Here is a 26115-nt window from a genome sequence, read left to right on the forward strand (position 1 = left end):
TGTGGATATAAATGTAAAAAAAGAAAATCAATGTGCTTACTTACAAGCCTTTTCTTATAAGTAAGCTCATTTCTAGAGAAGAATCTCTGAAACAATTTTCCAATTTGAGGATATTGGATAAGCAATATCACCACTATCTCAGTTTCTACAGGTATGTCTCAGGCACACACTGTGCTCACATAGTATTTTATACTGTTTACCCCCTCAGGACTTATAGTCCTGACAGATAGACATATAAATGCCTCCTCCAGCCTCCTATGCTCAGCATGTGTAGCTATCTGGAAACTGATATGAATGGAAAATGTTCTAGCTTTTGGATTCAAGTGATGAGATTACTATACTCAAACAAATGTTCTGTACAGAAATATTCAGAACAAAACTGGCATCTATTGAAACTTATGTTATAAAATGATGCCATTCTGTTTTCACTCCAAATCACAATTTTTACTGTAGGTTTTTTTTCTTCAGAATATTACCTCATTCTTGTTTTGTTGGTTGTTCAGTAACTTGAGGATTTTCCTTTAGTGTTGTTAGTCAGCAACAATTTGGTCTAAATTCTACTTCTAAATCAAAACTATCAATTTATAGGATACTTTCCTTCCCTCTTGGTCACAATTATCCCATGGCCTCGGTTCATGCAATGAGTTGAGATATTAGAACACAGAGCACTGAGGTAAAAAGAACTCTTGCATTATGTCATTGGCTACTTCAAATATATGAGCTTTGAGTATTCAAAGGGTGACTTTCTATGAGCAAATAACCTTTGAAGATTCTAGGATGGGAGAAAGAGAAATGTCAGTGTCAGACTTATTTCTTTGCTGCTGATAATTTGAAGAAATATGTGGGTGTTATTCCTCACTCAAAACTGAGCTGTCAAATCCATTTCTAGCAATTCTTAAGTCTGAAAAGTTTAGTTCACACTGTTAATTTTACAGATAAAGGACTGAAACTCAGTGAGGTTAATTAGTACAGATTACAGAGTACATAAGCGTCAGAGCCAGGACCTAAACTAAGCCTTTAGATTTCAAATGTGCAGTTCCTTCTTCCTTATTAGACTGCTCCAAATCCTGGGTAGAGCTAAGAGACCATATTTTCCTTGCTTAAATATTGTAAAAATTTGAACCAATTTATATTGTAGGGCTTTTATCTCTATATCCACGCCTCTTTGTTTTATGTACAACAAATGGTAAAAAGTAAAGTGATCCAGTTTTTGAAAAATAAACATGAAAACTCTATAGAGTGGAAAATGTCACATTTGACAGGGAACTTGTTTTCAGGAAAGTTGAACCTTAATTTCAGTTCAACTCGATAAACTTGTTATAGTTACATTTGAGACAATGAACCCTCCCTTTGGAATTAGCCTTTAGATTTCTGGTCATTGTTTCTTAATACAAGGCAAACACAAAGAGAGATTATCACTCACGGCTAGAGCTGTGAAAATAGAACATTGCTTTAAAAATCTTTTTTTAGTACATTAAAAAAAGAAATAGATGAGAATATGTCTCCACAAAAGAATATTCTCCCCTTCACTTGTGAATTTGTATGAGCCCTTTTAATTTTCAGAGATAGAATATAGCTTTTATTCTCCATCAAAGGAAAATAAAGTGAATGTTTAAAACACATTCTTATATAACTTTTAGGTAAGAATCAAAAGACATAATGACTTCCTGTAATCTTTAGCCATGATTCAATCTAGAAGACTGTATTTTGTTTCCCAAAAAGATAACAGTAGGCTGGGTGCGGTGGCTCACACCTGTAATCCCAGCACTTTCGGAGGCCAAGGCGGGCCAATTACGAGGTCAGGAGATCGAGACCATCCTGCCTAACACTTGAAACCCCATCTCTACTAAAAATACAAAAAATTAGCCAGGCGTGGTGGCAGGCACCTGTAGTCCCAGCTGCTTGGAAGGCTGAGGCAGGAGAATGGCGTAAACCCGGGAGGGGGAGCTTGCTTGCAGTGAGCCGAGATCTCGCCACTGCACTCCAGCCCTGGCAACAGAGAGAGGCTCCCTCTCAAAAAAAAAAAAAAAACACAAAACCCAAAAACACGGAAATTCTGTGTGCTCTTTGTTTTTGATGCCTTTAGTAAAGATCCAACTTGAACATATTCAGTGTCAGAAGCAAAGATTAGTGTGTCATTCCAATCACAAGACACTTTAATATGAATCTCCAGCTCAGTTTCTTTTTTCTCCTTCCCATCCTCTTCCTCCCATTTATCTTCTCCTCCTTCTCTTCTTCCTCAATCCTCCTCATCCTCCCTCCTCTTCCTCCTTCTTTCTCCTCCTCTTCCTCCTTCTTCCTCCTCCTCCTCCCTTCCCTTCTCCCTCTCCCCCTCCCCTTTCCCCTTCCCTCCCCTTCCCCCGCCTTTCTTTCTCATTGCACCTCTTGGTTTTTATATTTCTCTGCTTCTGAAATGTTTTTCTCAGCATAGTGTGTTTGTATATGTAATTTATCTGATTTAATATCTGTCCCTTCCTTCCCCTTACTCTCTACCTCCTCATGTCTGCTCTTTCTTAACTGGCCACAATTTAAACCTTGAATATTCTAAATAATTTTAAAAATAAATTTTATATATTGCTCAAAATCAAAATAAACAAAAGATATTACAGTAACAACAACAAAAAGTTCTATTAAAGCATTTAAGGTAAACTAGAGAAAGTCAGGGTTCAATTGAACAGAAATAAGGAACTTTCTAAATGGCTCTAACTCTGAAAATTAGAGAAGATTGTCTTCAGATGATAATGAGGGGTTTATTCAAGGGGCTTAAACAGGGTTGTTGTTAGAGAAAAGTGAAAAATCATTTGGAGAAGACTGCAGAGTATTACATTTATGTGGATCCTAAGGCTCTTTCTATCTGTAATTCCAATGCTAAGGTGCTTTTCCTAAAAAAAAAAAAAATGTAATTCTTAAATGTGTGCTAAATTATCTGTGGGTCGGCATAATAGATACTCCCAAGCCCTGGCCTATACAACAAAGCAATTACAATGATCTGTGCCTTTGGAGTTGGATAATCACAGAGTAAAGAGAGATCACAGAGTTAGTTAGACCAAAAACATGAATGGCACCTAATAATGGAACACTTTTATATTACATATTAATGCATTGAACCATTTCAAATGTAATATAAGAAAAAAAAATTAAGGTAAATTTTTACTTGATGATTGTGCATGAGATTTGCACATGTCCTTGCCCTGTTATTTAATTGACTATACAACCTTGGGCATGTCTCTTTCTTTCTATGACACAGGGTTTTTTTACCAGGAAAATCTAACAATGTGCAAGTGTGTGCCAGAGTGAGTTGCTATCTCTTTCAGCTTCCTCTGTTTAGGATCCTCCTCTTTTAACTCTTTAACTCTAGAGGATTCCTTAATCATCCCAGGATCCTTTGGTTTCTCACTCAGCCAGGAATACCTTTGATCTGGCAGGATGCTTTTACTCCACAAAAATAACAAACTAATGTCTACAAATAAATTTTCTCAGAATATAGTGTTTTTAAAATTTTGATCCTGGTTGATTAATTGGCAGGCTGTTGTATTAGGTTAGAAGTTGAAGCCCAGAAGACTGAGGTTAAAAATTTTGACTCTATCATTTACTAGACTGTACTTTTGGGCAAGTCATTGAACTTTTGTAAGATTTGTTTTTTTTTTTTTTTTACTGGAAAAAAGAATGGTAACATTACTGACCTCATAGGATTAAAAAGTAGAGCACTTGGCTTAGTGTTTGGCTCAGAACATACACTCAATATATGCTAGTTATGTAAATGGATTATTTCGAGAAACAAAAGGTGGTAAATCACCTTTTCCTGAGTCTGCTTCATGCCCTTAGAGGCCAACTCTGATAATTTATTAATGGGTTAATGTTGTACTCAAACCTAGTAGTGCAAGGATAGACTCAAAGCAATCCTGAATTCCCAGAAATTGTTTGCAAAATTTTAAGTATGTTGTTCTTGGAAGAATATCTATAAATTTTGTCTGAGTCTTGAAGGGATGATTGTTCCAATAAAGATTAAGAACCCCTTACAACATATTTGAAGGATTATGAATAAGGCAGCCATGTTCTGCCTGATCCATCAAGGTTTCCCTTTGGAATAGAGCTGGACCTTCTGAGGCATCTCCTCCCTTCCTGGTTTGTGGAATGGGTTTGGGTACCTGACATAAAAACTCTTGAATTGGTGGAGCTACAGTCATCAAATTCTATCAACAAGTCCCAAGCTGATGTCAGTACTCTAGAGATGCACATGGGAATAATAAATTCATGTGCAGATATCTGGGTCCATGCCTTGACCTGAGCCTAAAGACTGAACTCATTGGTCAACCTGCCCGTAAAAGATTTACAACTGTGAAGTTTTGTTTGGCCCTGAGAAAATGCTTGTATTTTTTCCTTCATGGATATACGGAAGAGCCAAAAAGTAGAAAACAACACGTGAAAAGTCAGCTTGTTTTGGCAAACAGCCTAGTTATAGCAATATTCTTCGAGTCTGTAGAACAGAAAAAAAAACCCTAGGTTTTTCACTTGGCTGTATGACCTGAAACTAGCTATTACTTATAAGTCTGGTATGTGAAATAGTAACAGCTGCATTTGGGATAAGCTCCAGCTCATCTTAGAATATAGAATATAGAAGTGTGCTAAACCAAGGTTGCTGACAGAATGTGTGGGCACATGTGGTGCGAGTTGTTGAGGATTTATGAAACCTCTTGGCAGGGTCAACTACAAACAGAGTGTATAGACAGCTTTCCAAGCACAGTTGTTAAGTATGAACTATTGCTAGAAAAGCACTGAGAGACCAAAGGACCCTATTGTTTTGATACAAGGCTGAGTGAAGACTCAACCCTGCTACAACTCAAAATTAAATGACTGTGTCGAGTCATTTAAGAATTTGCAGTAGAAGATAAATGTGAATTCTGGTAAGTTCTGGTACTTAGTGATTTCTCTGGGGACTGACCTATAATTATGAGTTTATGTTCTTCAAGTTCCTCTATAAATAATGAAAGGTAAAATTTCAGAGAAAAAAACAATTTAGTCCTTGACAAGGAAGAAAATGATCCAGCTGGAGAATAATAAAATAAAATATGACTTATAACTCACTTGCTGTAGGTACAGCAAACAACAGAACAGAACCTCAGCCCCATTTCTGGATTACCAGAAATCAAATTGTTCCTGTTTCAGAATAGTTCCATTGCACAAGAAAATAGCCGAATACAGGGAATAACATGACAAGCATGTACAGAGAAACCACAGAGATGATTTTTATTTATCTATGATCATGTGAGGTTCCTGTCTCTTAGTTTAGGTGTCTGAAATGTGATAATTCCCAAAGCACATTTTGAACATCAGCACCAATGCTTTTTTCCTGGCCACAGGAAATGGGGCTTCTTCTCTCTCTATCTTTGCTCATTTGGGATGTCAGGGAAGGGGAAACATGACCAGGAATCCTAGATTAACCACAAAGGAGAGAAAGAGACATTTCAGGATCAAGTGTTGGCTGTTGTTCAGTCTCTACTGTCTAGAGGAGAATCGTAACAATACCTTCCTGGAGAGTCTCCATTCTCGTCGAATAGGATCATATCTCCAGAAACCCCAGTAAAATTGGTTTTCATCAGGGACTCCAAAAGTTTCCGTCCATCAATTGGCTTCATTGCATCACAGAGTCCTGCATAGCCTGGGCAGAGGGACATCTGCATGTTGTGGAGCCCATAGGCCATCGAATAGATGGCGTTGATCACAAATCCCATTTTGGAATCCTGAACATGATGTGTTTTCAGAGTCAGAGAACCTGTTGGGAAACAAATTAAGCATAGCTTTGAGATACAAATCTACTCTCGCGATATTCCTGGGTACTGAATAATGGGTTGCCTGTAATTAGAGAATGCACTGGAACAAATTTATCAGAGTTAGAACCGTGGATAATACTGAGAAACAGTACCAACATAACGGGACTAATATCTTCTGTATTCAGGTTTTTCTTCCAAAACTCTGAAAAAAGTTCTGAATCACCAACAGTAGCAAGATCCGCTTTCTTCCATAACCAAACTCTAAGTATGAATGCAGGATAGAATTGTATTTCTGTACCACAAAATGTATCTTAAGGACAGATTCATTTCATTAGTATCAGCTGTGATAATATACCTTTTTGGTTCAGAAATCCTCAACAAACCTCCAGTTTCTAAACTATTATGTTCTCTTACCTGGCGATATTCCACCATCGATATAAATTTACCTATTTAGATTTATCACCCAGTACTTCTAATCTCAAAGCATATGCTCTCTATAAACTGGCCTATTTGAAAGTTATAAAATATAACATTTAAACTCCTTTAATTCATTAATTAATTCAGTAAACATTTATTAGAGTCAGAATATGCACAAAGCTGTGTAATTTATCATCTAGGGAAAAAAAGAAGATTTGAACATGGAGCTTGTACATAAGAAACTTGTCCAATAACAGAGATAAATTATGCAAATACAGTGAAAGGTAGAAGATAAATAAATCTGTAAAACATGTGGAGGTAAAATCTATAGAGGCCCAAAGGAGTGAGATATATTCGTTCCAATAGAAGGTTCTTGGGAATTAAGGAACTACAGGAACTAAAGTTTGTTGTTGATGATTGATTTGACAAATATGGACTTAGTGCCTGTTATTTCTAACTGCTTAGAACTTGCTCCGAGTGAGGGACATCATGCTGAACAAGACAGACGTGATTCTTGCTCTCATTTACTTAAAGTCTAGAGGGCAGATGAGCATCTATCTAAGCAGGCAATTACAATGTGTTTTGATAAGGGCTGAGACAGGACTGAATAGTCAATCAGACCTGGAAGCTCTCTGAAGCTGAGCTTTAGGCTAAGTATCAATCAGATGAAGGGGGAGAAAGAGTGGTCCAAGCATTTTTAAAGAATAATAGATAAGATACAGCATGCTATGTTTGGGAGACCTTAAGGAAATCAAGGACCAGCACAGAGAGTAGGAGGTAGGAGAAAGGAGAGAGCTAAAATGGTAGAGGAAGGCAGAGATGATTAAGCCATGTTAAGATTGCTGCATTTTGGCTAGGCGCAGTGGCTCACGCCTGTAATCCCAATGCTTTGGGAGGCCGAGGCGAGTGGATCACTTTAGGTCAGGAGTTCAAGAACAGCCTGGCCAACATGGTGAAACCCCGTCTCTACTAAAAACACAAAATTAGCTTTGTGTGGTGCCGGGTACCTTTAATCCCAGGTACTCAGGAGGCTGAGGCAGGAGAATTGCTTGAACCTGGGAGGTGCAGGTTTCAGTGAGCCGAGATGGCACTATTGCACTCCAGCCTGGGCAACAAGAGGGAAAGTCAGTCAGTCTCAAAAAAAAAAAAAAAAAAAAAAAGATTGCTGCACTTTATCATAGGAGCATTGGGATTCACTGAAGTGTTGAAGCTAGGGAGGGACATGATCAGATTTCTGTTTTAGGAAGACCATTCTGACTACATTGTGGAGAAAGGTTTAAAGGGCTGTAGGAGTAGGGCTGTCAGAGAAACTCATTAAGAGGGAATGCAGTGATCCCAATGACAGAAGAAAATGTTCTTGGCTGTGGTAGAGGCCACGATTATGGCAAAGGTGTCTAGGAAGTGAAATCTATATCCAGGTCTGGTGATTGTAGAATAAATAGGGTTAAGACATATAGGAAAAGTTTGGTAAAAAAAAAAAAAAAAAAAAAAAAAAAGGTGAAAGAAAATGCTGAGGTAAAGCCAGAGCTTATCATTTTGGAAGAAATGTTTCCTTTAAGAAAGGTTTTTTTTTTTTTTCCCCCAACAACAACAAACAACAACAACAACTCTCCAAAGATAGTATGGTGCTTTATGGCTTCCCAAATTGTAGAGGCCTATTATCTCCATCTTGATTGCTGGCCCAAATACTGACACCTTAAATTTCCCCAGTAGAGAGTCTCCCTAGAGAAACTGGCATAGTTCATTCTGACATAATATAAGATGGGAAGTCCTGCTTCTATCTCAGGACTAGACAATGGTCCCAGGCTACACTCTAGGCAAATCTTACAATTTCATTCCCCACACAGACTGGATTCATATTTCCACATTTTACTTCACACTGCTGGAAATTCCATGATTCTAGTTGCCAAGTCAAACACTTTTGAATCACTTTTGACTCTTCTTTTTCCTTCATACCTTCACAACTCTTATTTATCTTCAAAATTTATCTGGAATTAGACTGCTTAGCACTAATCTACTTCTACCAGACTCAGTATGTATCCTCTCCTGTCGAGATTATAGCAATAGTCTTCTAACTGATTTCCTACTTTCTCCTTTTGCCCATCTTCCTTGCACTCCAGCTTGTTTTTAGCGCAATAGCCATAATAATTCCCTTAAATAGAAGTCAGATCATAACAATCCTCTGATCAAACTTCCCAGTGACTTTTTTCTTATTACTAAAAGTAAAAGCCAAAGTCCTTGCAATGGCCTTCAAAGACATACAGAAGCCTGCCTCGTGGTATTTCACCCCCTTTTCCTTTGACTCAATCTCAATATTCTTCCCATAAATTATTCCACCCTAGACACACTGACCTTCTCCCACATCTTCAAATATGCTAGGCATGCCCCTGCCTCTGAGCCCTTGTAATTGCTGAGTCCTCTACCTGGAATGCTCTACCCACAAGATTTGTGCAGGACAGTTCTCCAAATGGCCTTGGACTGACCAGGGTTTCCTCCCTTTCTTGCTTGTAGTTCTCAACAGTAACTGTATGATGGTCTGATAATGTAATTTACTGAGATAGAGAGAGACTGGCTAGAAGAGCCTAGGCTCTGTTTCAGTCTCACCAGAACAGAATGTCCTTCAAAGATCTAGCACAGGAAGTCATGTGACCCCAGGATATAACACCCAGTGCAGGCTGCTTTCCAGGGTCCCTTGTCTGCTATGCAAGTGGGTTACATGCAGTTGAGACTCCATCCACCCTAGGCAGCTTTCTGAGCCTTGGGGGAGCAGCTCACAATGAGTCCTAGGCTTCTGATGTTTTTTGCTGCCTATCTGTAAGTAATAAACCCATTTCACATAACTTGCATATGAGTATGTTCTGTCACACAAGTTGGTAACCAGTGCATAGTGAGCTTGCTTCACAAGTCGCAGAGCATATTTCCTTCCCAATTTCTGACTTTACTCAGGCATCATCCTCTCTGTGAGACCTTCTCTGGATATCCTGTCTAAATTGCATCTCTACCTCCCCCCACCAATACTCCCTATCTTCGTTTGTGACATTATTTTCACCTTACCAACACCTAACGTATTTTATAGATTTATCTTATTATCTTGCTTATTGGCTATCTCAAACACTACTCACTAAAATATAAGCTCTATAAAAACAGGGAGTTTTTTTGGTTGGTTTGTTTTTGTTTTTGTTTTGACATGGAGTCTCGCTCCATCACCCAGGCTGGAGTGCAGTGGCGCGATCTTGGTTCACTGCAAGCTCTGCCTCCCGGGTTCATGCGCTGGGACTAGGGGCTCCCGCCACCATGCCCCGCTAAATTTTTTTTTTATTTTTAGTAGAGACGAGGTTTCACCATTTTAGCCAGGATGGTCTTGATCTCCTGACCTCATGATTGGCCCTCCTTAGCCTCCCAAAGTACTGGGATTACAGGCATGAGCCACCGCGCCCGGCCCTGATACTTTTTGTTCTCTACTCCGTGCCTAGAACAATGTCTGGCACACACTTGGCCACCAATAAATATTTGGTGAATGAATTAAATTAACAAACTGTCTTCTCTAGACTACCCTTCTATTTTACTTTTTCTCCCTAATCCTATACTAATACTAGTTCCAACCATTTTCTTCCTCCTACTTTTATTTAGGTTCAGGGGTAAATGTGCAGGTTTGTTACATGCGAAAATTGTGTTGCTGAGGATTGGTGTATAAACGATCCTGTCACCAAGGTAGTGACCATAGTACCTGATAGGTAGCCTTCCAAACCATAGCTCCCTACCACCCTTCCTCTTCAAACAGTCTCCAGTGTCTGTTATTTCCATATTTATATCCATGTGTATTCAATGTTTAGCTCTCACTTATAAATGAGAACATGTAGTTTTTGGTTTTCTATTCCTGCATTAATTCACTCAGTTTTTGAATTTTGAGCTTGATCCATGTTGCAGCAAAGGACATGGTTTTTTTCTTTTTTATGGCTGTGTAGTATTTCACGGTGTATATGTACCATATATTCTTTATCCAGTCCACCACTGATGGACATCTTGGTTGATTCCATGTATTTGCTATTGTGAACAGCACTGTGATGAACATATAAGGGGATGTGTCTTTTTCATAGAATGAATGTTTTTCCCTTGCATATACACTCAGTAGTGGGATTCATGTCTGTTCATATTATTTGCCCATTTTTAAATGGGATTGTGTTTTTTCTGCTGATTTAAGTTCTTTACACATTCTGGATATTGGACCGTTGTTGGATACATAGTTTACAAATATTTTCCCCAATTCTGTGGGTTGTCTATTTACTCTGCTGATAGTTTCCTTTGCTGTGCAGAAGCCCTTTGCTTAATTAGGTCCTATACATCAATTTTTGTTTTTGTTGCAATTGCTTTGGGGAATTTAGTCATAAATTCTTTGCTAAGGCTAATGTTCAGGATGGTATTTCTTAGGATTTCTTCTAGGGTTTTTATAGTTTTAGGTCTTATATTTAAGTCTTTAATCCATCTTGAGTTAATTTTTGCATATGGTGACTGGTAGGAGTCCAATTTCAATCTTCTGCACACAGATAGCCAGTGATCCCAGCACCATTTATTGGATAGGAAGTCCTTTCCCCATTGTTTGTTGTTATTGACTTTGTTGAATATCAGTTGAGTATAAGTATGTGGCTTTGTTTCTGGGTTCTATATTCTGTTTCTCTGGCCTATGTGTTGGTTTTTCTACCAGTACCATGCTGTTTTGGTTGCTGTAGTCTTGTAGAATAGTTTCAAGTTGGGTAGTGTGATGCCTCTGGCTTTGTTCATTTTGCTTGATTTGAGGTCTTTTTGGTTCTATATAAATTTTAGGATAAATTTTTCTAATTCTGTGAAAAATGAAAGTTTGGTAGGAATAGCAGTGTATCTGTAAATTACTTTGAGTGGTTTTGCCATTTTAACAATATTGATTCTTCCTAACCATGGGCATAGAATATTTTTCCGTTTGTTTGTGTCATCTCTGATTTCTTTCAGCAGTGTTCTGTAATGCTTATAGAGATTTTTCACTTCCTTGGTAAGTAGTATTCCTAGTTATTCCTTATTATTTTTTTCTTTTTTGGCTATTTTAAATGAGATTGTGTTCTTGATTTTGCTCTGAGCTTGGACATTATTGGTTTATAAAAATGCTACTGATTTTTGTACATTGATTTTGTATCCTGAAACTTTGCTGAAGTTGTTTATCAGTTCTAGAAGCCTTCTGGTGCAATCTATGGGGTTTTCTTGGTATAGATTCATATCGTCTGCAAAGAGAAGTAGCTTGACTTCGTCTCTTCCTATTTGGATGCCCTTTATTTCTGTCTCTTGCCTGATTGTTCTGCCTAGGACTTCCAGTACTACATTGAACACAAATGAAGAGAGTGGATACTCTTGTCTTGTTCCAATTCTCAGAGGGAATACTTCCAGCTTTTGCCTGTTCAGTATGTTGGCTGTGGATTTGTCATAGGTGGCTCTTATTATTTTGATGTATGTTCCTTCGTTGCCTAACTTGTTCAGAGTTTTTAACATGAAGTGATGTTGAATTTTATGGAAGGCTTTTTCTGCATCTGTTGAGATGATCATGTGGTTTTTGTTACTTCTGTTGTGGTGGTAAATCATATTTATTGATTTGCATATGTTAAACTAACCATGACTCCCAGGAATAAGGCCTACTTGATGGTGGCTAATTAACATTTTCATGTGCTTCTGAATTCTGTTTGCTAGTATTTTTTGAGGATTTTTGCATATATGTTTATCAGGAATATGAGCCTGTTGTTTTCTTTTATTGTTGTATCTCTGCCAGGCTTTGATATCAGGATGATGCTGGCTTTGTAGAATGAGTTAGGGAGGCGTATCTCCTCCTTGGAATAATTTTAGTAGGACTGATACTAGCTCTTCTTTGAACATCTGGTAGAATTTGGCTTTGATTCTATTGGGCCCAGGACTTTTTTTGGCTGGTAGGCTTTTTATTTCTGATTCAATTTCACAATTTGTTATTGATCTGTTCAGAATTTTCATTTCTTCCTGGTTCAATCTTGAGAGTCTGGGTGTTTTCAGAAATTTACCTATTTCTCCTAGGTTTTCTTGTTTGTGTGCATAGTGATGTTCATAATAGTCTCTGAGGATATTTTGTATGTCCGTGGGGTCAGTTGTAATGTCACCTTTGTCATTTCTAATTGTGTTTATTTGGATCTTCTCTTTTTTTCTTTATTAACCCAGATAGCAGCCTATTAATCTTGTTTAATCTTTCAAAAAACAAACTTTTGTGTTCATCGATGTTTTGTATGGATTTTCACATCTCAATTTCAATCATTTCAGTTCTGATTTTGATTATTTCTTATCTTCTCCTAGCTTTGATGTTGTTTTGCTTTTGTTTTTCTAGTTCCTCTTCCTTTCCTAGGTGTGATGTTAGGTTGTTAATTTGAGATGATTCTAACTTTCTGATGTAGGCATTTAGCGCTATAAACTTTCCTCCTATCAATGCTTTAGCTCTGTCCCAAAGATTTTGGTATGTTATGCCTCTGTTTTCATTAGTTTCAAAGAATTTTTTGATTTCTGCTTTAATTTCATTTTTTAATCCCAGAGTCATTCAGGAGCATATGGTTTAATTTCCATGTAACTGTATGGTTTTGATAGATTTTCTTAGTAATGATTTTTAAATTTTATTTTGCTGTGGTCTAAGGGTATGTTGGGTATGATGTCAATTTCTTTGAATTTGCTTGGACTTGCTTTATTCCTGAGCACATGCTCATCTTAGAATTATGTGCCATGTGCAGATGAGAAGAACATATATTCTGTTGGTTTTGGATGGAGTGTTCTGTAGATGTGTAATTAGCTCCAATTGGTCAAGTGTTGAGTTTAAGTCCAGCATATCTTCATTACTTTTATGCCCTGAAGATACATCTGACATTGTCAGTCGGGTGTTGAAGTTCCCCAAGATTATTGTGTAGCTTCCTAAATCTCTTCATAGATATCTAAAAACCTGTTTTATGAATCTGGGTACTCCAATGTTGGGTACATATACATTTAGGATAGTTGAGTCTTCTTGTTTGTATTGTAACTCTTACCATTATACAATATGTATGTTGTCTTTTTAAAAATTATCGTTGGTTTAATGTCTGTTTTATACAAGAAAAGCTACCCCTGCAGTTTTTTGTTTTCCATTTGCCTGATAGATCTTTCTCCATGTCTTTAGTTTTAGCCTGTGGGTTTTTTTACTTGAGACAGGTCTCTTGAAGTTAGCAGACAGTTGGGTCTTGCTTCTCTATCCAACTTGCCATTTTATGCCTTTGAAGTGGGGACATTAGCCCATTTACACTCAGGATATAAATTGATATGTGAGAATTTGATCCTGTTATTGTGCTATTAGCTGCTAACCATTTTTAAAGGATCCAAGAACACTTCCTTCATGAAGACCACCATGATTGCAGATATTAAAATTAAGTTGCACTTTGAACTCTGGATCATTTTCTCTAGACCTCTCTCTGACACTCTATATTCCTTATTATAGAATTGTGGGAATACTTTAGGGGAGCAGAGTTGGAATCATTCATTTCCTAGGTCAGTCTTATACCTACCTTTCTCTATTTAACATGCTAAGTAAAGAAGAGTTTACTCACTTAATTGATTCTATTTCCAGAAGACTGGGTATTCAGTGGCAATCTCTGAGGCCACACTTAGGTGCTTTACCTTGACCCTAAGCCATGTTCTGCAACTCAGCCTCCCAGCCACTATCAGAGTACAGCAGTACATGTTTTTCTGACTGTTATAAAAGGTGCTGGTTTGAGTCTCATTCTTTTGTTTTTCTCTCTTATGAACAGGGTATGGAGATCTATATTTGAATCCTGTTCTGTGTCTTCCTGGCTCTGTGACTTGGACAGGTTACTTAGTTACTTAACATTCAGTTTAATCATCTGCTAAATGATGACCCTCATTTTACAAGGATGATATGAGAATTAAATGTTATAGAAAACTCATAAGTATCTCACACAGAGCCTGGCACAAGATGCTTCATAAGTAGTAAATATATCAAAATGTAAATCATAATAACCTTTAGTAACTATATATTTCTGGTCAAGACTTTAGAGTATAAAAGGAAGTGAAAGGTCTCACCTGATGTGATACCCATTAGACTCTCAGGCAATCACCGTTTAGCTTTTTTTTTTCCTGATTTTTATTTATGCCTTGTCCACAATAGACAGCAACTGGCACAAAGGCAAATCTGAGCCTTTTTAATTTGTAAATTAAATCACAGTGTTTAGGGCATGGTTACTATACTGTTTATTGAATTGAATGGGGAAAATATTGACAATTTGCATTTGTTTGGCACTTTTCAGCATAATTTTGCATTTATCTGTTATGTGCCTCAACACTGCATAATAGACATGGACAGCAGAAATTATCAACACTGTATATATAAAGAAACTGAGCTGTAGACAAATGAAGTCGATTTCCTATGGTCACTCAGAGAGTAAAACTCAAAAGTAGACAGAAACTTCTAATGTCATGACTAGTTTTCTTGTTATACTATATTGTTATTCTTTGGAAAGAAGAAATCCCTGTATCACCTTTTAAAAAATTATTCTAAATAAGAGATAAACTTAGGGAAAACAAATGGTAACAATATTGAATTTTTCCTATATAGTTCCATGCGTCTGTTCTCTCAGATAATGCCTGCTAGCCCTGCCCAAGACCTGGGCCCAGATATGTACAGAAGGGGCCGATCAAAGCAAGAGCTTAAAACCTGACGGATGCACATGTTTGTTCACAGTTTGTTAAATCATTTGTTATTATTGAGCATCTGGAAAAAACTGGCCTATTTGAGTGGCATTAGGATCTTGTAGAAGTCCCTGGTGACTATTTTTTCCTAATCACCCAAAGGCCTAAGTGATTGCAGATTCCTCCCCATCAAAATAATAATAATAATAAAACAATAATTGGAAAACCAACAAAATACCAGAAGAGAACAAATAGAAGTTTAACTTTTGTAATTAATTTCTTATTAAGTCATTTTGATGCTTATATATTTTGCAGAAAGAAATCATAATTAGTTTTAGCATTCATGAGGCATCAGGAGTTCAGTTCCTAGAAATCCAAGTTTAAATTCTGCCTGTGCCATTTCACCTACTTTCCAGCCTTCTTCCTCCACCAGAGAAAGAAGCACATGGCTGACCTTTCACCTTCTTCAGGTAGCTGAGAGAGCTCCATTGAAATGTGTGCTAACAAAATCAGGACTTCACAAAATGCTTTAATCTCATAAAACTCAATGAGCTAGGGGCTATTTCCACTATAGATTAAGAAACTAAAAAAAAAAAAAAAAAAAAAAATCAAAGTTACTGTGAATAGCTGGCAAGCTTAGATTTTTTTTTAAATTGGGGACGGGGTGGTTGGTATCCATATTTACAAGAGACATTTGTTAATACATTAGTCTCAAGATTATAGATGTGGTGAATATATTGGTAAATTGGGGAATTCTCTTGCCTCTTATCTCTGTAGGTTTAGGTCCCCATCTATCTCCACTCCCCCCATAATTCCACACATGGCTGAAGGGGGTGAATGTGCAAGACGACATCGCACTTTGTGTAGAGAATGCCTCTCAACTATTAAGAACAGCAGAGCATAGCATATAAGAGCACAGATTCTGGAAGTAGACAGAAGGTTATAACCATAGTTCTGCCATTTTCTTCTGTTCACTGTTACTAGCAAGTTAGTTAACCTCTCTGTGCCTGAAAAAGATGGTTTTAAAAATGGTATCTAGGCCGGGCGCGGTGGCTCAAGCCTGTAATCCCAGCACTTTGGGAGGCCGAGGCGGGCGGATCACAAGGTCAGGAGATCGAGACCACAGTGAAACCCCGTCTCTACTAAAAATACAAAAAATTAGCCAGGCGCGGTGGCGGGCGCCTGTAGTCCCAGCTACTCAGGAGGCTGAGGCAGGAGAATGGCGGGAACCCGGGAGGTGGAGCTTGCAGTGATCTGAGATCGCGCCACTGCACTCCAGCCTGGGCAACAGCGTGAGACTCCGTCTCAAAAAACAAACAAACAAACAAACAAACAAAAAAAAAAAAAATGGTATCTAGCAAATTTAGATGATACTTAAACAAGTTTATACTAACAAAGCATTTGATAAAATAAATTGATTTATGTTACCTCATCCCTAACCCAAGTTTGTTAATATGATTTATTTCTTCACATTCAAAATATAAAGATCTGGGAGAAGTATGTTGCCAGAGGCATTAGCAAGTGCAAATATGCCTAATATGTTCTTTGAGGAATAAAAGAAATGCTGAAGCATAATAAGGGGAAGATAAGTAGGATATGAGGCAAGAGAGGAAGGGGGTTGGATGAGGTAGTGCTTCGGAGTGTTTTTTTTTTTTTTTTTTTAACCAGAGAAACATTGCTATCTGATTTTCATTAATTTTTTTTTTTTTACTTTGCTGCATGGAAAATAGAACAAGAGTGGGAAAATGGGGAAACACAGGAAATACTGTGACAGAATGCTAAGAGATTATGGTAGCTTAGTCTAGGGAAGGATTCTGAATATATTTCGAAAGCATAGAGAATAGAATGTACTAAAAGATAGGATGTGGAGTGTTAGGAAAAATAATGAAGGATGAGTCCAAGTATTCAGTTAAGTAAGAAGACAGATTAGAGTGTCATTAATTGAGAAGTGAGAAATCACTAATACGTAATTATGATTCTGTTCTGTTTCCCTATAATACTGGTACTGACTTTTATCATATATTAAACATTCAATACAAAAATTGCCTGTTTACATAACTATCTCTAACCTGGATCTAAGGCTCAGTTTTGCTGTCTTGTGACATTGGTAGTGATCTGTCACTGATTTCCAGGACACTGTGGACTCCTTAGAGACAAAGATTCTGTGTTTTTCACAGATGTAGCCCTTGTGCCTAGCATAGCACCTGACACACAATTGGCTCTATTAATATATGTTAAGTACATGAATGAGGCCAAAGGGATGACAGGATGCCTCAAGGAGTGTGATCAAATAACAAGTCTCATTCTCAGATCGTCAAGTCAGTTTACCAGACAGAAAGCATTCCTTTGTAGAACAGCACTTGTTTAAACAAAACTAAACATAGCAATGCCAATTTACAGCAGGATCTGTTAGGTGGACCAGACAATCCCATCAAGCAATCTCATGTATTTTTACCATCTAATAAAACTACATGGGAAAAATTTTGGTCCAATCAAGATGGAGTAAGCACACTCTGATTCTCCCACTGAATACAGCTAAAAATCCTGGACGGAGCTGGAGAAGCTAGTTGAAAACTCTGAAAAATAAGTAGTAATAAGTGGATTGGGGAAAAATAACAGAACTCAAAACATCACTGAATCATGCATGAGTTTCTTGGATTTTTTTCCCTAATATCTTCAGATTTAGACTCAAAAGCAGCCAAATCATGGAAGTGTGCACCAGATGCAAGCAGAAAAAGCTCCAAGAAAAGTTCTTTATTTCCAATCTGAGGAATAGAAAATGGCACCCTACAAACCAGAGAGAGTGGAGAAAGTTGTATTTTTGTTTTCTTCTATTCAAGCCCCCAGGTAACCCTGGCAAGGTGATAGCAAGTGGTGGTGGCAAAGGCAAAAGTGTCTGGGTGGATGCTTTTAAATCTAAGGATGGAAACCCTTCTCTGTGACCAAAGGAACTATATCCCAAGAGTGTGTGTGTGTGTGGGGAGAAATTCTCTGTTGGTTTGTTCCTTTCTCTAGCCTTTCCCCACTTGGTTCCCATGGCAGGGTGATCTTAGGAACAGAAAGTGAGAGGCAGAGGTGAAAATTAAAGTCTCAGATCTCTAGCCAGAGGACCAGGAGGTGGGTGGGAGAGGCTGGAACCTGGAGTGGGACAGGGAGACAGTAAGGGCAGGGAGGCGGAGAGTGCTAAGGAAGTGGTTCTATAGCATTGAGTATGAATTCTTAGTTTCCCCCTAAGTTGTACAGGCATTGATTTGACTCTGGTCAGCATACCAACCTTTTGAGAACTAAACTATGGGATGGAACAATGCCCAGGGCTAAAGACTGACCACTCGATGAGGCGTATGTTTGATAAACTTTGATAGCACTGCAAAGGCTTTGAAAACTGAGAGTTGAAGGTGCAGCATAAGAAGGTAAGTGGGAACTTACAGACTAATGAGGTTGTTTGCCTATACTTAACAAACAAACAAACAAACAAACAAGAAACAGTACTCTCCATTAGATTTAAATAGCACCCAAAATTTCATAACATTATATTTCAACTGTCCAGAATATGGCAACTGTATACAATTATTTGGGAGTGATGTAAAGAGCCCAGAAACTTTTACTAATATTCTGGCTTCATTTCTAAATTCAGACTGTTGATACCATCTTTCTTTAATGATTTAGTAGAACTCATTGAGTTATATTCAATTCTTTGTTCTTGCTGCTTTGGCCCTAGAGAGAAATTCTGGCTCATTAAATAATTTATTAGTTGACTCATTCAGAGATTAAGTCATTGATTAAAAAGACATTTATTGAGTACTTACTGCATGTCAGACACTGTGCTGGACGCTGCTGACAGAAACATAAGTAAGATGAATCTGTGTCCTCAAAAAAAAAAAAAAAAATTCACCATATAAGGTATGAGCTCAGTGGTAGAAGCTTGTGGGGACCAAAGGAGTTTCATCTTATTAGGCAAACTTTAAAGTCTTAAATGTACATAATAAAATGCTTTGTTTTATTCAAAGTTCTTTTCTTATCCAGTAATGGTAGGTATGTTAATTAGTTGGCATGATAGTCCACCAAAGAACAGGACTTCATTCAGTAGTATTTACTTCGTTCAATGATTATTTTTTAGGGTCTGCTGTGAGCCAGGATTAACCTAGCCATGAGGTTCTGTACCAAGCAGTCTTACCAGGTACTCTCTGGCTAGATCGGCCTCACAGCAGCATGTAGAGAGGAAATGAAAGCAGGAAAGGGCTGCTCTTCCTTCTTTTTTTCTTTATTCTAAACTAGATCCTTGAGTTAGACCACTTAACATTGATTCCTAATTTTCATATTGTTTAAACAAATCAGAAGCCTCCAAGAGGATTAGCAGAAACTACAACTCTCCAATCTGTGATTATAATTTAACTTTACAGGGCCTCAAAACATGTTCTTTAATTCATCTGGGAAACCAGAACTTTGAAGCCTAGTAGCTGTTAAACAAAGGAAAATCAGACTGTCTTAACAGTGCAGAATCAAAGAATATCTGAGATACAAGAGATTTCAGAGAACATCTATTCTACAAGCTGAAGAAAGGAAGCCCTTGGGCTGAATTTGGCCTTTAGATATGTTTTATTTGGCCTAAATGCCGTTTTATGGAAATTTCACATTAATATCTAGCTTTGTGGATTCTCTTGATAATCAGAAGATGTGACAACACTGGCTCCATTTTCTCACATGGCAAATGCTCTGGACCCTGTCTCATCCAAGATTGTGACCTTCTAATTTGGTCCAATAAACTAATATTACAGATAAGGAAAATAAGACCAATAGGACTTACCTAAAGTCATACCTTTAGTTAGTAGAAGCTAGCCTCAGAATACTTGCCTCCTAATTTCTTGAATAGTGTTATTTTCATTATGTGAGGCTAAGGAACCATTGTTTAAGAATGATTTTGGCAAATTAACTCATGACCATAGAGTAATAAAACAAGCAGCAGTTTATTTTTTAAAAAAAATATTGAGTTAATTCTTTGTGTTAGTTCTTATTCTAGGTACTAAAATACTTTCAGATTGTCCTCACGGTTTCTTCTGTACCGATTAGTAAGGGAAGGATAGTAAAAGGAAGGAAGATATAAGGGAAGGGATCCAAGTATTTTCTTGGAAGATGATTATAAAATCTGGAAAATACCATTGGATAACATACTATAACATTGCAATGAAAAAGAAAACTGCAGTAAATCAAATTCTCCCTACTCTCATTTATTTTGTGAATCTACTCATTCTTTATGCATATGGCAAATGGATTTCAGTTATGCACAGTGGATGATACCATATTTTTTTCTGCTGTGACAGAAGGGCAGGACATCCCTCCAAGCCAGAATTAATCTTTTGTCATTATATGCTCCCACAGAAATGTGTTTATATCTCTATTACAACACACAATACTCTCTGCCATGCATTAGAATTTTCTATGTGCTTGTCTGTGCCCACCACAGAGTAGGAACTCCCTGAAGGCTAACATTTGTCATGTTTATCTTGGATCTTCCATAGTTTTTAACACCATGGCTTAGACTAGGCAATCCATTTCTTCATTTTGCATTTGCTAAATGCCTATTCTGTGCAAAAGCCTCTAAACATATCATGGGATTCAGAGATTACTTCAGAGTAGAAAATCAGCCCTATATGGATCAGACACACATTGATCTTGTTTATCATTGTATTTCCAGCACCCAGAACACTGTTCAACATTGTCAGTAATATAACAGTGGATCATACTTATGATGGTTGAAGGTGGAATAGACTTACTATATGGAATCTAACAGAAAGTGGGCCCAACAGAGAAATGAAGGTGCATAGAAACTGATGTTTATTTTCCATCAACCATTTTTCCATGTTGCTTAAGAGCCCGTGCAAGAACAGCTTAAGACCATTCAGTTGTTGCTCCTACCCATTCAGTGGCCTGAGCAATGGGAACTGCAGACCAATCTTCTGTGGCAGGCTGAGCACTCCAGTCTTCAGTAGGGAACTGCTGAATAGGCACAGAGGGCACCTGCACACCTTCAGACCAGTCTGAAACCTCAGGCTGAGTAGCAGTGATCTCAGGAGCTGGAGCAGTCCATTCACCCTGAAATTCCTCCTTGGTCACTGCGTTTTCAGCAGCAGCCTGCTCTTCTTTTTCAATCTCTTCAGGATCTCTGTAGAAGTAGAGATCAGGCATGACCTCCCACGGGTGTTCATGGGAAATGGTGCCATGCATGCACAAAACTTCCCAAGCCAGCATCCACTACATCAAACCCACTGAGTGAGCTCCCTTGTTGTTGCATGGGATGGCAATGTCCACATAGCACAGAATCTGTGTTACACAGAGCAGTGGTAGGTAGGTTAACATAAGATGCCTCCGTGAGAGGCTGGTGGTCAGCCCTGGGGTCAGTAACCACAAGAAGCCGTAGCTCCTGGAAGGCTGCCTGGATCTGGTTAGTGAAGGTTCCAGGAGTGAAGCGGCCAGCAATTGGAGTGGCTCCAGTGGCAGCAGAAAACTTCAGCACGGTCCTCTGGCCAGTTTTCCTGGAGGATATAACACTGACATCAGCAGGGTTTTCAATGGCAACAATGGCACGAGCCGCCAGCAGAAGCTTCTCCCAAGTCCTCTTCAGATTTATGATGTAGATGCCATCACTTTTATAGATGTACTGTCCCATCTGGAAGTCAAGATTAGTGCCACCTAAGTGGGTTCCTGCCGCAAGGAACTTAAGAACATCCTCCTCCTTCATTTGCAGGACATCAAGGGCTCTGGACATCGTGAAAGTTTCCCTTTAAGTTACGACGGGAATCCAGAACAATGCCGTATGGACCCCTCTGTAGGTAGCGCGGAAAGCAGATCAAGTTTAATAAAACAAATGACTAGCTATTGATTTAGGGCTTAGGCGGTGACTAGTGTTCTAGGGAAGAAAAAAATATTCTATGAAAGGGCTGGAGTAACTGATGACATCACATAAATCATTCATCCTGTGCCTAACACTACACTGCCTATTCTTTGTCAGGCAGCATGGCAATACTGGAAACCCAGAGCTGTATCCACATGCCTGTAGAGACACCAGTTCCGAATATTTGCAGCATCTCCCGTTTATAATTGTGCCCGAAATACAGGCAGGTGACCTCGGAATGCTCATATTGAAATGCAAATGAACACAACAGCCACAGAAAGAAGAGGCTTCTTCAGGGAGCTTCAAAAATTCCACAGGGATTGCACTTCTACGCGCAGAGCACCAAATTTTACATTTAAATGATTCACCATGAACAGCCGGTTGGCAGCCCTCTGATGACGATGTTATTTTAGATACCATATCTCTCATTCACATTACAGTATTTTGCAGAACTTCCAGATGGTATGTAAATGAAAGGAGAATTCCACAGGGGCATGAGGGCTAATGGTTATGATATTATTTAAAAGATTGTGTGGCAAAAACCATAGCATTAAAGCCTTCTTACTATACTAAGACCAAACTCCTAGACCAGACTTTTCCCACTTGGCCCTATCGATCTTCATCGCCACCATTCTTTTCCACGAGTTATATTTTAACTGTGTTTTGTAATGTTTCTGAAGATGTGGCTTTCCCATTTTTTTTCCAATTAGCTTTTTGTCATATGTTAAAATACAATCTAGTGGTCACTGTACGATGAATCCTTGATAGCGTTTCCCAGGTAGAATTGAAAATGATTCTTTTTTCAGGGCTCCCTCACTTTGAAAAGAAGGAAAATAATACTTTCTTTTAGAGTTGTGAGAATTAGAGATAATACATATGGAAGTTATGACCCCACAACAGGTACCAAATAATTAGAAACTTGCTGTTGTTATTATACATCTAGTACAATTTACAAACACAAGATCACTATTAGTATATTTCTATAATTAACATACTCCATCTTTGAAAATTTGAGAATTACTGTGCTTATTTATTCACACAGTGTTCTAGAGTTTATGCTTCCGACAATGAGATGCAAAAAATGTAAGTTCCTTTAAGATTTTATTTCTAATTAAAAATAATGAGCATGCTAAATGAGAATTCCATCTCTTATAATAAGCACTGTAATTGAAATGAAGTAGAAAATTACAAAAACGAATTACATTGCAGTATGTAAACCTTCTACAAAGAATTGAACCAGAAAACGCATAGTTCACAAATTGCACACGTGGGAGATTAATCATCATCTCTAATACAAGAGATTTGATTAGGGTAGAAAGTAGATCTGTATAAAATGTCTAATATTGAATCATTTTTATCAAAAAGTATTTTATGAAGCTCCCTCTTCTGAGTGTAGTGGCTATTGTACCAATGGTACAAATTTTGTAAGGTATAGATATTCCTTTAAAATCACAATGTTATTTTCAACCATGACAATAATTATTTTCTATAAGCCATTTTACTCTGAAATATTTCAAAGGTAGCCACTAAAGAAGAGATAGGAGAGGAAAGTATCCCACAGGTGCTACATTTTAGGTACTTTACACTTATGACCTCATGTAGCCCTCACAGCAAACACATAAGCTAAGCATCATTTTCTACCCTTGCTTAGATGACAACATTTGAGCTCCAAGAGTTAGAATAAAATGTTAAATGACATAAAACTAAAACATAGTTGGGGAGAATTTCAAACACAGTTCAGTCTGACTCTTTCGACTATGTCATCTGCAGTATACCTAAACTTCTGCAGTGTACCTAAAAGGAACATTTTCTAAATTATTATCATGTTTAAAAAGAAGTAACAAAGATAAGAAATTGCTTAAATACACTATCCACCTTACCATTATGAATACACATTTATTTCACTATAACCCAGACTTGAATTCCTTTGATTTATGGGATCACACAGCTCAGTACATAGCTCAAGAGCTGCATGCTGGAGGGAGCTACGAGGAAGGGGTGGGGGCGGCAGACACCTGCCTTTTGACATCTGATCTTTTAATCAAAACCTGATATATATGCATTTATTTATTCAATGAGTATGTATTGAACACCAACTGTGTGCCAGGGTTTTCCAGTTAACAGAGATTGCAGTAAATATTTCTTAAGAATCTAGTGTGTCCTAATATCCATAAAATTGCAGTAGAGGAATTAGTCTCATGCATATGCATATGGTTTAGCTTATTTGGAGTCATATAACCTAGGTTTGAAACTATTTTTCCACTTACTAGTTGTGTAACCCTGGGCAAGCTTTATTTATTTATTTGTATTCAAGAAAATCTATTACTTTTTTTTTTATTTCTTTTAATGATTTATTATTATTATACTTTAAGTTCTAGGGTACATGTGCACAACGTGCAGGTTTGTTACATATGTATACATGTGCCATGTTGCTGTGCTGTACTGGTTAACTCGTCATTTACATTAGGCATATCTCCTAATGCTATCCCTCCCCCCTCCCCCCACCCCACAACAGACCCCAGTGTGTGATGTTCCCCACCCTGTGTCCAAGTGTTCTCATTGTTCAATTCCCACCTATGAGTGAGAACATGCAGTGTTTGGTTTTCTGTCCTTGTGATAGTTTGCTCAGAATGATGGTTTTTAGCTTCATCCATGTGCCTACAAAGGACGTGAACTCATCCTTTTTTATGGCTGCATAGTATTCCATGGTATACATATGTGCCACATTTTCTTAATCCAGTCTATTATTGATGGACATTTGGGCTGGTTGCAAGTCTTTGCTATTGTGAATAGTGATGTTATAAACATACATGTGCATGTGTCTTTATAGCAGCATGATTTATAATCCTTTGGGTATATGCCCAGTAATGGGATGGCTGGGTCAAATAGTATTTCTAGTTCTAGATCCTTGAGGAATCGCCACACTGTCTTTCACAATGGTTGAACTAGTTTACACTGTCACCAACAGTGTAAAAGCATTCCTATTTCTCCACATCCTCTCCAGCACCTGTTTTTTCCTGACTTTTTAATGATTACCATTCTAACTGGTATGAGATGGTATCTCATTGTGGTTTTGATTTGCATTTCTCTGATGGCCAGTGATGATGAGCATTTTTTCATGTGACTGTTGGCTGCATAAATGTCTTCTTTTGAGAAGTGTCTGTTCATATCCTTTGCCCACTTTTTGATGGGGTTGTTTGATTTTTTCTTGTAAATTTGTTTAAGTTCTTTGTAGATTCTGGATATTACCCCTTTGTTAGATGGGTGGATTGTAAAAATTTCTCCCATTCTGTAGGTTGCCTGTTTACTCTGATGGTAGTTTCTTTTGCTGTGCAGAAACTCTTTAGTTTAATTAGATAATCCTGGGCAAGATATCTACTCTCTCTAAATATTACTGGATTTTTGTTAAAAGGACACTAATAGTAATTGTGTCATAAAATTTGATGGGAGCATAAAATGAGATAGTATATGGAAAGTGTGGATAAGAATAGAACCTAGCAAGCAACCGCTTGTTAAGTGTTAATTATGATAATGATGATAATAAGACCACTTATTTTTTATTTTTTCAAGACAGAGTTTCGCTCTTGTCACCCAGCATGGAGTGCAATGGCACAATCTCAGCTTACTGCAACCTCCGCCTCCCAGGTTCAAGCGATTCTCCTGCCTCAGCCTCCTGAGTAGGTGGGATTATGGTGCCCACCACCATGCCTGGCTAATTTTTCATATTTTTAGTAGAGACAGGGTTTCACTATGTTGGCCAGTCTGGTCTCGAACTCCTGACCTCAGGTGACCCGCCCGCCTCAGCCTCCCAAAATGCTGGCATGACAGGCATGAGCCACCGTGCCCAGCCTGAGACCACTTATATTGTCCTCAATTATCAAATTAAGCTATAGAAATCTTCATGATTGGGCTGCATAAAATACAAATCGCTTTTCTAATTTTGATGGACCTCTTATTTTACCTAGATTATGGAAAACTGTATTATTTTTTCATTTGGGAAACTGAAGTAGCTTTTATTCCCCTGTGTTCCTTTTACTTGACTGCCAAGCAATGGGAATGTAACCCAGGCTCAGTAAATTGGCAGCTGTATTCCAGGAATCTGGAGAAAGCTAAGTAAAGCAAAAGAATGATCAGTATTTATTTGCAATCATGTTCGTGATAGGGTGCAAATGTAGTCATACTCTGGCCAAATTGCTAAAAGCGGTTTCCTGCTTCCTGGAAGCCTATGGACCTGGGCCAGCTTTCCAAACTTGGTCTTCTAGCTACCAGTACATCCGGGTGGTGGGGGTGGGCAATATTCTTTAAACCAATACTGTTTATGTCATTTATTTGTCT

General features: G+C 38.0%; 1 protein-coding gene and 1 pseudogene across 11 annotated transcripts in view; both read right to left on the reverse strand.

Annotated features, from left to right (window-relative positions):
- Positions 1 to 26115, reverse strand: part of LOC105468894 (glutamate metabotropic receptor 5) — a 580105-nt gene that overhangs the window by 95975 nt on the left and 458015 nt on the right. For all 11 annotated transcript variants that reach the window (XM_024788821.2, XM_011719375.2, XM_011719379.3 and 8 more), the window contains one exon: positions 5527 to 5773. In XM_024788821.2, coding sequence (XP_024644589.1) covers positions 5527 to 5773 — 247 coding nt within the window. The remainder of the gene's footprint in view (positions 1 to 5526; positions 5774 to 26115) is intronic.
- Positions 5785 to 24243, reverse strand: LOC139357656 (small ribosomal subunit protein uS2-like; annotated as a pseudogene).

The sequence above is a fragment of the Macaca nemestrina genome, chromosome 12 (genome assembly GCF_043159975.1).
Source record: "Macaca nemestrina isolate mMacNem1 chromosome 12, mMacNem.hap1, whole genome shotgun sequence".
Lineage (NCBI taxonomy): Eukaryota > Metazoa > Chordata > Mammalia > Primates > Cercopithecidae > Macaca > Macaca nemestrina.